At 39.5% G+C, this 13,796-nt stretch overlaps 1 protein-coding gene across 2 annotated transcripts in view; it reads left to right on the top strand.

Annotated features, from left to right (window-relative positions):
* Positions 1-13,796, top strand: part of CPM (carboxypeptidase M) — a 34,610-nt gene that overhangs the window by 8,075 nt on the left and 12,739 nt on the right. Inside the window, exon 3 of one of the 2 annotated variants that reach the window (XM_086740031.1) lies at positions 12,519-12,616. The exons of the other annotated variant lie outside the window; for it this stretch is intronic. Coding sequence (XP_086596157.1) covers positions 12,519-12,616 — 98 coding nt within the window. The remainder of the gene's footprint in view (positions 1-12,518; positions 12,617-13,796) is intronic. 2 annotated transcript variants of the gene reach the window in all.

Raw genomic sequence — 13,796 nt, 5'->3', positions numbered from 1 at the left:
TACACCTAAAAGTAATGTGTGTGTGTTTATGTATGTCTTGTGCAGTTTTCTTGTACACACACAGAAGTGAAACTTAAGTACATTTCTTGCAGAAAATCTTGTGGGAAGGTTTTGTTGGGTTTTTGGTTTGGTTTTTTTGTTGTTGTTGTTTTGGTTTTTTGTTTTTTTTTTTTTTAATGTGAAACCTACCATACTGGAAACTTCTGTCCCAGCCTTTAAAAAAAAAAAAAAAAAAAAAAAAATCTCAAACAACTGTTTGGAGGGAACCTATCCTAGCAACATAAATCAAACACTTCTTGTATAAAAACTGTTATCTAGTACCAGAATCTTGATGTCGTAACCTTGAAATGGAAAGATCTGATCTATTTAGAAGTAGTATTTAGACGTAGTTCACTGTTCTTTGAGCAGCACTTATTTAAAACCAGTGTTGTGGGAAAAAATCTCTGCTCTCCTGCCTCTCTCTACCCCTTGCTTTGTAGTTGTCTAGTTGCAGCATATATTTGTCAAACTTTCAGAACAGTAAAGGTCTTAAGCCTGCAGCCATCCTGTTTCCCTCACCAAGATTTTGCAGCTTTCCATTCTTGTTTAGAAGCAGACAGAATTGACAGCTGGATATTGTCATTCACACCAGTGAAGTTAGCAATGCTGGGGAGCTTGTGTAACATAGAACAAGCAGTTGCAGCTGGTGGGTGCAGTTTGATTCTTGTCTATTTTCATATCTTTTAGCTGGTGTTGTAAATATGTATATTATGGGTTGTTTTTTTTTAAAAAAAAAAACAACCAAACACGAAAATACAGAGCTCAGGATCCTAACAATAGTGCACAATGGACAGATAAACTACTGGGGATTTTTTTTTCCCCATAGTTCTTGTAGGAGCATTGTACATAAGTTTTTAGCCATGTAAATAAAAGGTGTGATCTTGAAACATGGCTTGTGATCCTTTGTGTGGCTCATAACTATACTAACAATTTAATTTGTGGTCTACTGATTGCAAAGGGCAAATTTAAACCTGTGCTCTCACTTCAAGTTGCTTTTTATGTGTAACTCAGTGTTGACTTACTAAATAAGTGTCCTAAATAAGTGTTCACTTCCTCAGACTGCTGTTTTCTGGATGCTGTAGAGTAGTACAGGAAGAAAAAGAGATGCTCCAATAAAGACAAAAAGAAAACATAACTATTGGTCAAGAGATTTCCTTCAATTCATGGTCTTCTACCACCAGATTAGGTCTGTTTATTAGCCTGTCACAGTCTACGTTTTCTGGTCTTTGGGTCACGCTACAGGGCCTGTATTTCCCTAGGAACAGGGAAAAATGGGTGAATATTGATGTTAATCATCAGTGATGTGGATTGAATTGCCCTTTCAGTACAATGTTGTTAATTTTTACACAAATTCCAGTCGCAGACTTACTTAAAATGATAAAAAAAACCAGTTATCCTATGCCTGTGTTTTACCCAAATGGTCAATCTGTCTGCATTCTCATCTTACTTGAGGAGAACACAGTAGCACATCCGTCCTACCCCATTTCAGGGGATGGGGCTTTTCAGTAGCAAAGTGTTTCTAGTATCTTTTCATTCACTTCCCACAAAAGAAGAGCAGTGCACCTTGCACCCCTTCTGAATGGGCTTTCTGCTTAGGACCTGTGGCTGTAGATTCTTGGAGCTACCAATGTTGCTGATTCTCAGGGCTGCCTCACTACAGCTTTACTGTATGTAGCTATGATATGGCATGTTGCGTTCAGCTAGTTCAGTAAGTACAAATGGAGACCTACTCAAAATACATTAATTAATTATTATGCAAGATGTGACTTCTTAACCTGAAATGTTTGTTCCTTAGGCAGTTGTTCTATGCATGATTTTGCACAGAAGAGATCTAGATTTTTTTCTTTTTAAGGCTGTTGGTTTTTTTTTTCTTTGAATAAAAGCTAAATCTGCATATAGTTGCTAGTTCTGCTTTTTGAACTTTTAACTGGAGATGGAAACAAATAATGCATAAGGCTGGCTGTAGCTCTCTTCCCTTTCTATCTGAGAGACTACCCTCCCTGCAAACTGCTCCACTTCTGTCACAGTAACTCTTGCAATCTATGCAGTGGTTCAGATGTGAGGAAGAGGTTAGAGGATGCTTCTAAGCAGATGAGTCTGCAGTTTGGTGTTTATGGCTTAGTTGTTATGGGAAAGGTCAGTCCATGGCAGTTGGAGTTATTTAATTAAATGACTGTAGCTGCTGTGTAACATGCTGAGCTCACAGTGGATTTAGGACAGTTGAGTTACATTTTCCTGTCTGTGCCTGCCCAATGTGTTCTACTTCCACTGGACTTGCAGTTACCTGGGGTATTTAAGCAGAGCTTGAGCAGATCTGAAAAATAGTATTTATCCTAAAGCTGAAATAAAAGTGAATGTGTTCTCAATACGGAATATAGTCCTATATAGTTAAAAAGTCCAGTCTGGTCCAGTATTCTTTTTTTCCAAGAATAGCTAGAGAAAAGTCTAGGAACAGGATAGGCACAGAATGATACTTCCCCAGTATGCACTTCTAGCAGTGTGTGCCCTGGCTGTTTCTGACAAAGTGTATTTCCTAATTCTAGTGGACCTAAAGTAGGTTAAAGTACAAAGCTTGCTTTGATACACAATTGCGTTAGGCTGATCTCAAAATCCAAGAGGAAACAAAGGCCACAAAAACATGTTTCTTGAAGACACAAAGGACTAAGTTACTCTGTTTGTAGGTAGTAGCACTGATTGAATTGTAGTTCCCTGTAGCGTCTCTTGCATTTGCTCAAAGGCAGTCACTAATGTTTCTAAGGACACATTTTGTTACCCATTTTGAGAGAGAATCTGGAAGCAACTGGTCAAACTGATGTAGCTTGTTAACTAACCCAGAAACAGATGATTATGGTGATAAAGATTGGATTATTTAAAAAAAAAAAAAAAAAGAAAAAAAGGAAGGCGGGGGTGGAAGTTTGGTGGAAGCTGTTCACTGTCTGAATTTGTAGGACTCTGCTTGCCAGTGTTGTGGTGTGTATTGTTTGGAGTTTCCTATTCTTAGGGCAAACAATGTCTGGGATATGCCAAGGATGTTCACAGGACATGCACAGCAAGTCTATTGATGAGGCACTTCAATGCACTGAAACCCTCAAAGTGCACCAGTAACTTCTCAGCATGTGGGAGCAACAACCTACAGTATCTTCCTGGTTTTCCAGTCCCTCTCTTGCCTTCAAGTGGCAGGATTAGTTTTGGCCTCCTCTGCTTCTGGTGGTAAAAGGATAGACCAGATAAAACTGTTGAATCTAGATAAATTGCACTTAAAAACAAACCACCCCCCTCCTTGTGCCTGCCTTGTACTGTAAGCAGTCACTCTGCCTGTGATGATCCAACGGTACTACTGTGAATGGATATTACTTTCTTTTATGTATACAAGAGCTCTTCTGAAAATGACTAGATGCATACCAGTTTCACACCTTTCTCAGAGAATAAAGCACACATTTTTAAATCTGGGTTTAAAAACCCTGTAGTAATAGAAGCAAGAATTGGTGAAAAGGAGAAATAGTCTGTTTGGTTTCTGGGAGTGAATGTAAAACTTCTTAGTGTAAATAGTGGGGGAAAGCCTGTTCAAGATAATTCTACGTGTCCGTGGTGCTCTACTCTTCTCAGTGAGCAGTACTGAATAAGGTGAGTGTATATTAATTTAAAAACAGCATTCCCTTCTGGGTTGTTCTTGTTTCTCGATTTGTGTTCAAATAAACTACAAGGTGCTATTGTAGAGACTGTGTTCTGGATTAGAAATTTTTCATGGCTGTGCTCAGCTTAATTGAGAGCTGGAAAAGGAATAGTGCGATGAGTCATGTATATGTAGGAAAGATAGGGTTGTCATTCTCATAAGATACAAGTCCTGTGACAGCATCTAAAGCAGCTATGGATGTCTCAATCAACCAAAGATTTGTGAACCTTTAGGAAGACAAACAAGCACGTGAACTCTGAACTGTTTTAACTCCCTTCCCTTCTCAAGTGCTTCAGTTACAAATAAAGGAGTATCTAGTTCTTTTGAAGTCATTGGTCATTCCTACAGTTCTGCTTATAAGGTACTGACTCTAAATTGGATTGGCTGGTGTAATTTCTGGAAGTAGATAGATGCTTATTAAATAGTGGGAAATTGCTACTTTTATTTATTTTTTTCCTCTTTAGAGAGAGAAGTGGCCTTATGCCTGTAAGAAGGGACACATGCGAAAAGTCCAGGAGTGTTAAGTGGTGGCCCCAGCATAGTAACTACGTCACTGGTAGTGCATCTGTTGCCGAAACATTCTAGTCCTCTATCTCCAGAGAGACCACAAACTGGCTGAGAAGGGACCGTCTGTATTAGCGCTCGGAAAGCTGACAAGTGGAAGTACAGAGCACAGGACAGTCTTAACATTTTAAAACAAAGTTAAAATATGCTGCATAGGTATTGTACCAATTAGTCTCTCTTGCTGTTATCCTCAAACAAGCATTTGCTTCCTTATCAATTATTTTTTACTCCTTCCAATAGCTTATTAAGAACAGTGTGGTTGGAGTAGTTCTTGCTAAGCATGATCTTTTTTACAATCTTTCCATTAAGCAGGATACTCAGGGAAACAAAACAAGTAGTAAAACCTGTGCTCCCCTCCCCAGATAAGAAGTGCTATCAGTTTGGGGTGGGGGGTGCTGGGAGGGTGGCCGTGGTAGACCTGCAGTCTAATGTTACCTTGGACTTCTTTGGGTTTGTTCTGCTTTCCTATGCACCATGCTGAAAACTGCCAGATCCACAAGGTTAACATGTGATTGATCTATATATTTTTAATCTCTTCAAAATACCTTGAAGACTTTCATATATTTAAAGTGTCCTAGGTCTTCTTGGGATACCAGCTTTGTTCATTACTAATGCTAATCCAGTCAGAGTCCTTAGATAACTTTTTCTGTCTCAGTGGACCATGAGAACATGATATACTGAAAGTGAAGATAAACTCTCATGAAAGAATCTGATGTATTACAGTTGTGCAAACAGATGTCTATCTGATCCCAGTTTCAGGTGTGTAGGTTATTCTGAGTACAAACTACTCATCTAGAGTGTCTGTTTTCTGAACAGAGACAGCTGCTGATTTTTGGCTGATAGTTTACAAAATTTATATCCCCAAAGGATACATTTGTATTACCATAATCTGGAGGGTGCTTTACTTAACAGTCTGGCTAGATAAAACTCACATATTTTTTCACGTTTGTAAGGCTACTTCTGCAATGTTATTATATCAGTCATTCTGATTAAACATTTCTGGTTATATAAATAATTTGTTGGTAACTCAAATTCTGCTAGAATCTGAATCAGGCTGGGTGCTGCTGTTGAGCAGTTCCCTTGCAGAAGATAAGTTCCAAAATACCTTTAGATTTTCCAGCTTGAATTGGTGATGGCAAATCAGAGTACCACAGGGCAAGGTTGTTGCTAGTGCTTGTCTAGCAAAAGGGAATTGCTCCTGAAGTCCTTCATTAGCTGTGGTAGTGTTTTGCCAGAAGACAATTCGTTGCTCCACTGTTATCATGGAGAAACTAACATTTTGTCTTGGTATTGAAGGTTGTGAGTGCAATACTGAGTTACATAGGTATTTAATGTCTCTGTATTTCCATCTTCTTGCCCTCTTCAAAAATACCTCAGGAGTGTGTGCAAGTAGAGGGCAATTGTACTACTCTGTTACACATTGATGGTACTGAGCTTTCCAGTAAATGCAAGTACAGATCACAAAACTTAAAAGCCAAAGAATGGCTTACGTTAGCACAGAGACAGATTTACCATGAATGTGGTATAAAAGTTGGAAATGATAAAGCTGGGATTGTTTCCTTAATCTCTCTCTTCCTCTAAGATAAGGAAGTTTGTGTAGTAATAAGCGCAGTATGACAGTCTCAGAAAATGTCAGATGCAGCTGGGAAGATACCCTGACATAGGACATAGTTCTGCAATAAAAAGAAAACTGTAAAAATGCCTTAGTATCTTGCATGGTAGCAATTAACCTAGATTTACACTATTATTACACGTAGCCAGTAAGGATGCAGTATCCCAAGACATAGCAGAATATATTGCCAAACTCAGTTAGGGAAATGTTTCCAATATTAGTATGCATAGTTAAAGTGGATTAAAGAGCATATGAGAGATTACATGGGAATTGTGGTATATCTACAGAAGAATTTATCAAGAAGTGACTCTCATGCCATCCCATTTCCTCACAGTATTTTGTATAAGTAATGCAGATGCTAGTTATTTGCATAATTTCTGACTTCTGTCAAACTATAATTATGTAGTGGTTGCTCTTGCAGTGGAAGCTGTTATAAAAATCAGCTGGTATGTTTATTTCACTACTGTTACTTGGTGTTCTCATCATACAATCTAGGCTGAAGCTCTGCTGTTTATACTGGAATTGAGCAGGATTGATACAAACTATGCCGAAGGCATAGACACCACCCTCTTATGTTCTTATTGAACAAAACCTTGTCTGTCTGGTCCCCCTTCTTATTTTGCACTGCTTTGATTGTGTGCTTTGGGGGGGTCAGAAATGTGTATTTTTAAAGTTTGTGTGGAGCACAGCAGAATGAAGCTCTGATAGGGTGAGTTCTCAAGACTGCTGAAATACCAGTAGTTAATAACAATCTGAAGAATAATGATAACACTTTTGAGTTGTTTGCACTTTCTCTTTAAATTCTCTGTCTTATTTTCTTACTACTAAGGTGGCCATCCCTACAGCTTAGGGCCACATCTTTCTGAGTAATATGCAAACCACTCTGATAATATGCTACTTGGCCTGTAGAGTTTGTTGCCAAACATGGGATAAGTACGAATAAAAATTAGGAATTTTAAAAGAAGAGGATATGAAATACAAAGAGAAGTAAATCATTATGGCGTGTATCAAATCTCAAAAGTAGATTTTTTGAGGTCATTACTTTGATTTGGTGTAATGTCATGTTGTCTTTTACATAACCTGATTTTATGTGTTTATGGGTAACATGGATGGATCAAAGCTGATTCATATCTGAGACTTGGATTTAGACATCTAAAACCTCCAATTTTCTAGCCAGTGTCAGAGAAAGTTTTATATGAGCTATGTTCATGCTGTACTGTTCAAATAGGTATTCAGTGAGATCTAGAGCCGGAGCGAACTGTTTTCAACCCTATTTTCCACAGCCTTCTCCTGGACAAAACTGACAAGGTACAGATTGTATAGGTGGCCTGCGAGAGAAGTAGGAAACTGGCTAACAGGCCAGACTCAGAAGGTGGTGATTGGTGTCTTTTACTCAGGCTAGCAGCCTGTCACAAATGGGGTCCCCCACAGATCAATACTGGACCCTACACAGTTCAACATCTTCATAAATTATCTAGACGATGGGATTGAAAGCACTGTCACCACGTTTGCTGATGACACCAAGCTGGGTGGTGAGGTGGGTAAGTCAGAAGGGTGAGTAATCTTGGAGAGATCTGGAAAGGTTGAAAGAGTGGGCTAGCAAGAATAGTCTGAAGTTCAACAAAACAAATGCAGAGTCCTGCACCTGGGATGGAATAACCAAACAGCCCAGTACAGGCTAGGAGCTGTGTGGCTGGGGAGCAGCCTCAGAAAAGGACCTGGAGGTCCTGGTGGAAATACAAAGCTGAACATGAGTCAGCAGTGTGATGCTGCAGCAACAAAGACAAATTGGATCCTGTGCTGCATCCACAGGGGCATTACTAGCCAAGATAATGATGTGGTCATCCCACTCAGCGTGCTCAGGCTGCATCTGGAGTCTCAGGCTGCATCTGGAGTACTGTGTCCAGTTCTAGTACCCACAATTCAAGAAAGATGTGGACAAACTGGAGAGAGTCCAAAGTGAGGGGCCACAAAGATGATCAAAGGGCTGGAGAACCTGCCTTATGAGGAAAGACTGAAGGAGTTCAGGCACTTCTCCTTGGAGAAGAGAATGCTTAGGGGGGAACCTCACTTACTTAAAGGGTGGCTACAAAGAGGATGGCGGCTCTTCACAAGGAGCCATGTGGAAAAAGACAAAGGGCAATGGATACAAGTTGCACTGGGGGACATTTCATCTCAATATAAGAAAGACTTTTTACAGTGAGGACAATCATTCACTGGAACAAATTCTTCAGGGATGTGGTAGAGTCCCCATCGCTGGAGGTTTTCAAGATGCAGTTGGACAGGGTGCTTGATAATCTCATGGGAAAGGTTGGACCAGGTGATCTTTTGAGGTCCCTTCTAACCTGGGCTGGGCTGTTTTATGATTCTGTGATTGTTTCCATTGTTAAATTGTTCTTGGACCTCACATTCTAATGAGAGCCAATTTTTCTTCCTCTTCTCTCTGTCCTGTGCCTGTCTAGGTAGGAACTGCCTCAACATGGATCAGCATTACTGAATCATAGATCAGCATCATAGAATCATAGAATGGTTAGGGTTGGAAGGGACCTTTAAAGGTCATCTAGTCCAACCCCCGTGCAAGGAGCAGGGACATCTTCATCTTGGCCATACTGATCAAGAAATGGTTGAGTTGAAAATTGTTGGTGATATGGGCAAAACTGTCTGCAGGGCTACTAGCCTGGATTCTGGGAGAACAGACTTTAGGATGCTCAAGGAACTAGTTAGAAAGATCCCCTGGGAATCTGCTTTTGAAGGCATTGGTGTCCATAAACGCTGGTCACTTTTTAAGAATTATTTTGTAGGAGCACAGGAGCGGGCAATTCGGTGCATTGGCCGGGAAACAAACCTTGGTCAACTGCTTGGAAGGCAGCTATGCTCACCGCTATACAGTTCTTACCCGTGAAGCCCGTGTGCAACACACGGCCAGCCCAGGAGGACTGTAGTCAGCGTATTGCTTTTTCTGGGTCAAAGTGGACCTCCATGCAAACTTTTGCATCAGTAGCCAAACTGACAGTGGGTCTGGTACATTGCCCAGTCATTTCACTTCACTTCCTAGCCATAACTTTATTTGAAATAACTGCAACTTCATTTATGAAAAAGAACTGTTAAGAACAAAGTGAAGAGAAGTAGAAACAAATTTCAGAACAAAACAAACCAGGGAGTGCAATCCAGATGGCAACATCTACAAATGATTGGATTTCTTTCCCACTAGATCTGGAGATCAAGTTCAGTTCTCCACCTTAATTTCCAGCTTTCATAGATCTGTTTAGAATGCTAATACCATGTCATGAACTGTGTCAATACTAGAAAATTTTTTAAAAGACTGCTCATTCTTCTAGAAGCTGTGTGGTCTGGTTCTGTTCCAATGCAACTCTTGTTACGTGTCCTGAGACACACACTCAAAAACACACATTTGTCTTGATTACTTGAAATACAGTTCACTAATTAGCTGAAGTCAGTTCTGATATGGCAGTGAGAAATGGCTTTTTCATATACATTCAGTTGACTCAAAGCGTGGGAGGTAGCTTAGCTGTTCACTTCAGGTACAAAACTGGAGTTATCTAGGCTTTACTGATTAAAGGAAACTTTATCTAGATGCTGAATCTTTTTATATGCAGTAAATTACCGCTGTATGGAAAGAAATCTTACATCATCCCTCATAGGTACACCATCCAGTACTGCAGGCTGAGCAGACCCAGGAATTTATTTTAATTGTTAATGGTAGGTTTAATACTTCTCACAAGCTGGAAATGCCAGGAAATAATTGGTGTCTCAGTTCATGGGAGTGTTTATCATTTAGATGGCACTCACAGAAACTATAAACAGTCTAAACACCAATGCTGGAAAGACCGATTTAAATCAGTACTTAATGCTAGTCTATACTTAGCTCTTCCTTGTGTTCCCATGAGTGCAATTCCACAGTGATAGCAGTAGGAATGAGCACTGCTGATGGCAAGGCAATGGAAATTTCTATTTTATAATTTGAAATCAGAATACAGTATTATTTGTAGAAAGTCCTAAATGGCAGAAGTTAACTACAGCATTTTAGCTACACTTGGACTCCTGTTGCTTTAGTGTATATAGAGGACTGAATCAGTGCTAGTGCTGTTATGGTGAAGTAGCTAAAGAGCATGGCAGTGTTCTACATGAGCTCACAAGATGATCAAAAAGACCGTATGCAATAGATGTAGGTGTCATCATTGCTGGTAGCTGGATTTGAAATAGCCCTGTGATCTGCTTCCTTTCAGCTAAAACCGGGGGCTAATCTTAATGGCTGGGTATTGGTGAGACAAGGTGCTTCACGTTCTAGAGATGACTATTTTTTGGCTGCTGTGATTGGTTGGTTATTTTATGTATCAGATAATAATTATATACGAAGGGTAATATAAGTGTAGTAAATATATTGGTTGTCTTAGTGTTCTGATCCTGCGCTAAGCTGTCTCCCTTCTAGATCACTGCTTTGTGCCTCTGTAGGGAATTATCAAGGATTTGAGGAAGCTAATGTTTTTAATTGGCAGTTATTTAACTTCTTCTGAAATGACTTTTTACATGTAACTAATTGAACCCGTTGGCACTGAGATATTTAGAAGCCATGTCTGTGTGCTTGGTACTCGTGCTGACAACAGCCAGTCCCAGGGCTGAATGAATTGATGACCTTCTAGAAGGTGTGTATCTCCTCTGTAGGAAACAGTGTGTTTCACAGTTTAGCTGTATCTACCTCCATCTAGGAGAGAGCTGGGACACCATCAGGTCTCCAATATAGGTCCTTTGCTACCTTAATCTCACGATTTCACCACTGTCTTTTAGATATTGGATGTGCTCTTTGGTGCTCTGGCTTGGTCTGATGAATCCCTAGTTGGGGAAACTGCGCATTGTAGGTTTGCAGTAGTCATCTTAAGTTTGGACTTCCTTCTTTTTGCAGAAGGATGTGATAAAAGCTAGCATTTCTGGTTTCTCCACTCTGTAACTTGTCTAGACTTACAGAAGTAAAACTGTTTTCTTTTTTTTTTTTAATGAAACAGTGGCTGTGCATACAGCAAAGCCAAATAACTAGCTGCCTCACCAAAGCACGTACTGTGTACTTATTTTTAGAAGTCTGGATTGCTTGCTTATGTAGTCCTTTAATGAAAGAGTCAGTAGCAGCATCTCACAGCTTTGTGTATAGAAGGATATGGATAGAAGGGTTGAACCAATGTCTTCTAGAGTGACTGTGTAAAACTAGGGGATCCTGAGACCATTCCTTGTTGAATCTGTCTGCTCTCAGTGCTGTCTTGTTATTTCTTGATCCCAAGTCTGAGACGCTGATTCAAACTGTTACGTGAATTTTTTTTTGGCAGCCACTGACTTCAGTTTTACCTGTCTTGCCATTGTTTCAGTGCATCTTGTAGTGTTCCTGCCACCCTCTTCAACTTTTTTCTCCCATTCCTGAAGTATTGCAGTTGCCACAGCATTTTTGTTTTCCTTTCTAGCCATGTAACTGGTCGCTGCAGCTATACTGTGAGGGTCATGGCTTCTGCCTCTGGGAAATTATACTCCAGAGTTTATTTACTGCAGATTTGATGATCGACAAAGATTTAAGAAATAATGCTTTTTATAGTGCTGCAGATAGCAGCACCTACATTCTTGTTTCCTGTAAGTAACAATGATGGTTTGAGTCCTCTGGGACAGCTCATGGATCCCAAAAAGCCCTGTGTGAGAGGTGAGGACAGGTAGCATGCATGCAAGGTCTGAGCATTAGCAATCTATAGACTGTGACCGCTGTTACCAAGGAACTGGTCCAGTTTCATTGCTGCCACCTACTGAAAGGAAGGCTTTCCACCTCGTTGAGCAGACTACTGGGAAGAGTAGTTTTGCGGATGAGATCTGAAATGCCACAATATAATAATAATAATAATAATAATAATAAATGCCCTCTCTGCCCCCACTTAAATTAAGACTTCCAAAATTTGTGTTTGTTTATTTGGTTACTTAAAGTTCACCTTCCTGTGCAGCTTTAGTGGCCCTAACACTCTTTCTGTATCTATTAATTCTTTCCCTACTGATTTCTTCAGAATATGTCTCTGATATAGCTCTGCCCGGTGTCTCCTGTTTTCTGAGCAGTAACTCATGAATGTGTTTAGCTTTTCTGTGTTGTTTTTAATACAAAAAGGGTTCTCTTTCTTTGTGATAATTAAAACTTCTGTATGTGCTTCAGAAAACCCTTATGGTTTAATATTTTCAGGGGAAAAGTGTCTTTTATTTTAAATACTCTTTGATTGCTTGGTGACTGTGCTTGACAAGCTCTAACTTGCTAAACTTTATTTGAAAAATGTTTATTACAAAAAAAAAAAAAAACCCAAACTATATCTTTAGCACTGGTTAAATGCTTTTGAAATTGCAGGGTTCACTATACACTTTTGGTCAGAAGGCAAAGCATATTTATTCCTATAACTACTATAGCAAGTACTTATAGAATAAACCCCCCACAGTCTGCTTTGATATACTATATATAGGACTGACTGGGCAGCAATGAAATATGATAATTTGTACAGTGATCTTAATAACAAACTCTTTACTATTTTTTTATCCTCTAAGGTTTGTATGATTTTACACTTGTTTAAAAAAATGTCTTTTCCCCTTCCCCTCTTAAAGGTAGAGACCTGTGGGTTCTTGTTCTGGGAAGGTTTCCAACCCATCATAAGATTGGCATTCCAGAGTTCAAGTATGTTGCTAATATGCATGGGGATGAGGTACGTTTCAACTTTTGCAATGTCATTTATACCAAATACACTTGCCAGAGGTTTAGAGTGAACTTCTCTCGGGCGTGTGCTACTTATTATTGAGGTATGCCATACCTCAAAGAGAGTCTAATATGTATGTCTGTCTTGAGGAATTTCAAGAATAAAGTTCCCTTGTTTTGGTGGAAGGACTTTAGGAGACCTTGCATCACAGTGCGGAATCTTACAATCCTATACCTAAGACGTCTCTTAAGTAGGGAGCTTTGTCTTCTCCACGTGAATAAACCCAGAGGCTTTAACTTTCCTGGCAATGAGTCAGATGCAATAGTTTGCTTGTACGTTATTATTGCCTAAGCATGAAGTATGACTGATAGGACTCTTGAAATACATCCTGAAATTGAATAATAATTGCTGTGAAGCACCAAATGATTTATTTTAGGAAGAAAATTTCTCTTGGGAACCTTAAACTAGGAATACATAGATTCACCTGAGATAATGCAGTAAGTAGAAAACAAAAAGCAATTTCAGGACTAACTTGCTCTGGGAGGAATGCCCACTGATTAATGATAAAGGAGAAAATCGTGATTTTGAGCCTTCCTGGTGTAGTATGTGAATCCAGAACAGAAAGACTCCAAGCTTCGCTCTTCCCTATAGTCTTTTCTTGATTTCTGTTTCCCTTATTTTTTTTTAGTTTTATGTGCTTATGTTAGTCATGTTTAGGATAAGTTTAAACTACATAATCTATTTCTATGCAGTCTTTAATGTGAAGGGTAAACAATTCAACAGAAATGGCAAAAATTTTATGTGTAGTGTGGACTGTGAATTGCCAAAACTAGGAAAAAGAGATGTAGTAGGAAGTGTATCCTGTGTGAAGGGTAACATATCACAAACTTGCTGTTACCAATTCTGTGTGAGAACACTTGCACGCCTACAGGCACTTGTGACATTGTGTGCCAAGAATTTTCCCCAAGTTAGACTAGTTTCACCTTGTTTGACAGTGGTTATGCTCAAAGTGCTGCTGGGAGTTTGACTGCTTTGGAATTTAACTCTGCATGGGAGAAAGCTGATTCGTGGCTTCAAATGGGTACACATGTTACTGGATGCCCAGCACAGGGTTTGCAACTCCTAAAATTTGATGTGTGTCAGCAGGGTAGTCCAGGGTGCCTAGGAACTGAGGTTCTATATAACAATC

Source organism: Chlamydotis macqueenii, chromosome 1, assembly GCF_036417535.1.
Source record: "Chlamydotis macqueenii isolate bChlMac1 chromosome 1, bChlMac1.mat, whole genome shotgun sequence".
Lineage (NCBI taxonomy): Eukaryota > Metazoa > Chordata > Aves > Otidiformes > Otididae > Chlamydotis > Chlamydotis macqueenii.
Note: the sequence above shows the minus strand (reverse complement) of the source record. Positions and strands in the feature narration are given on the sequence as shown.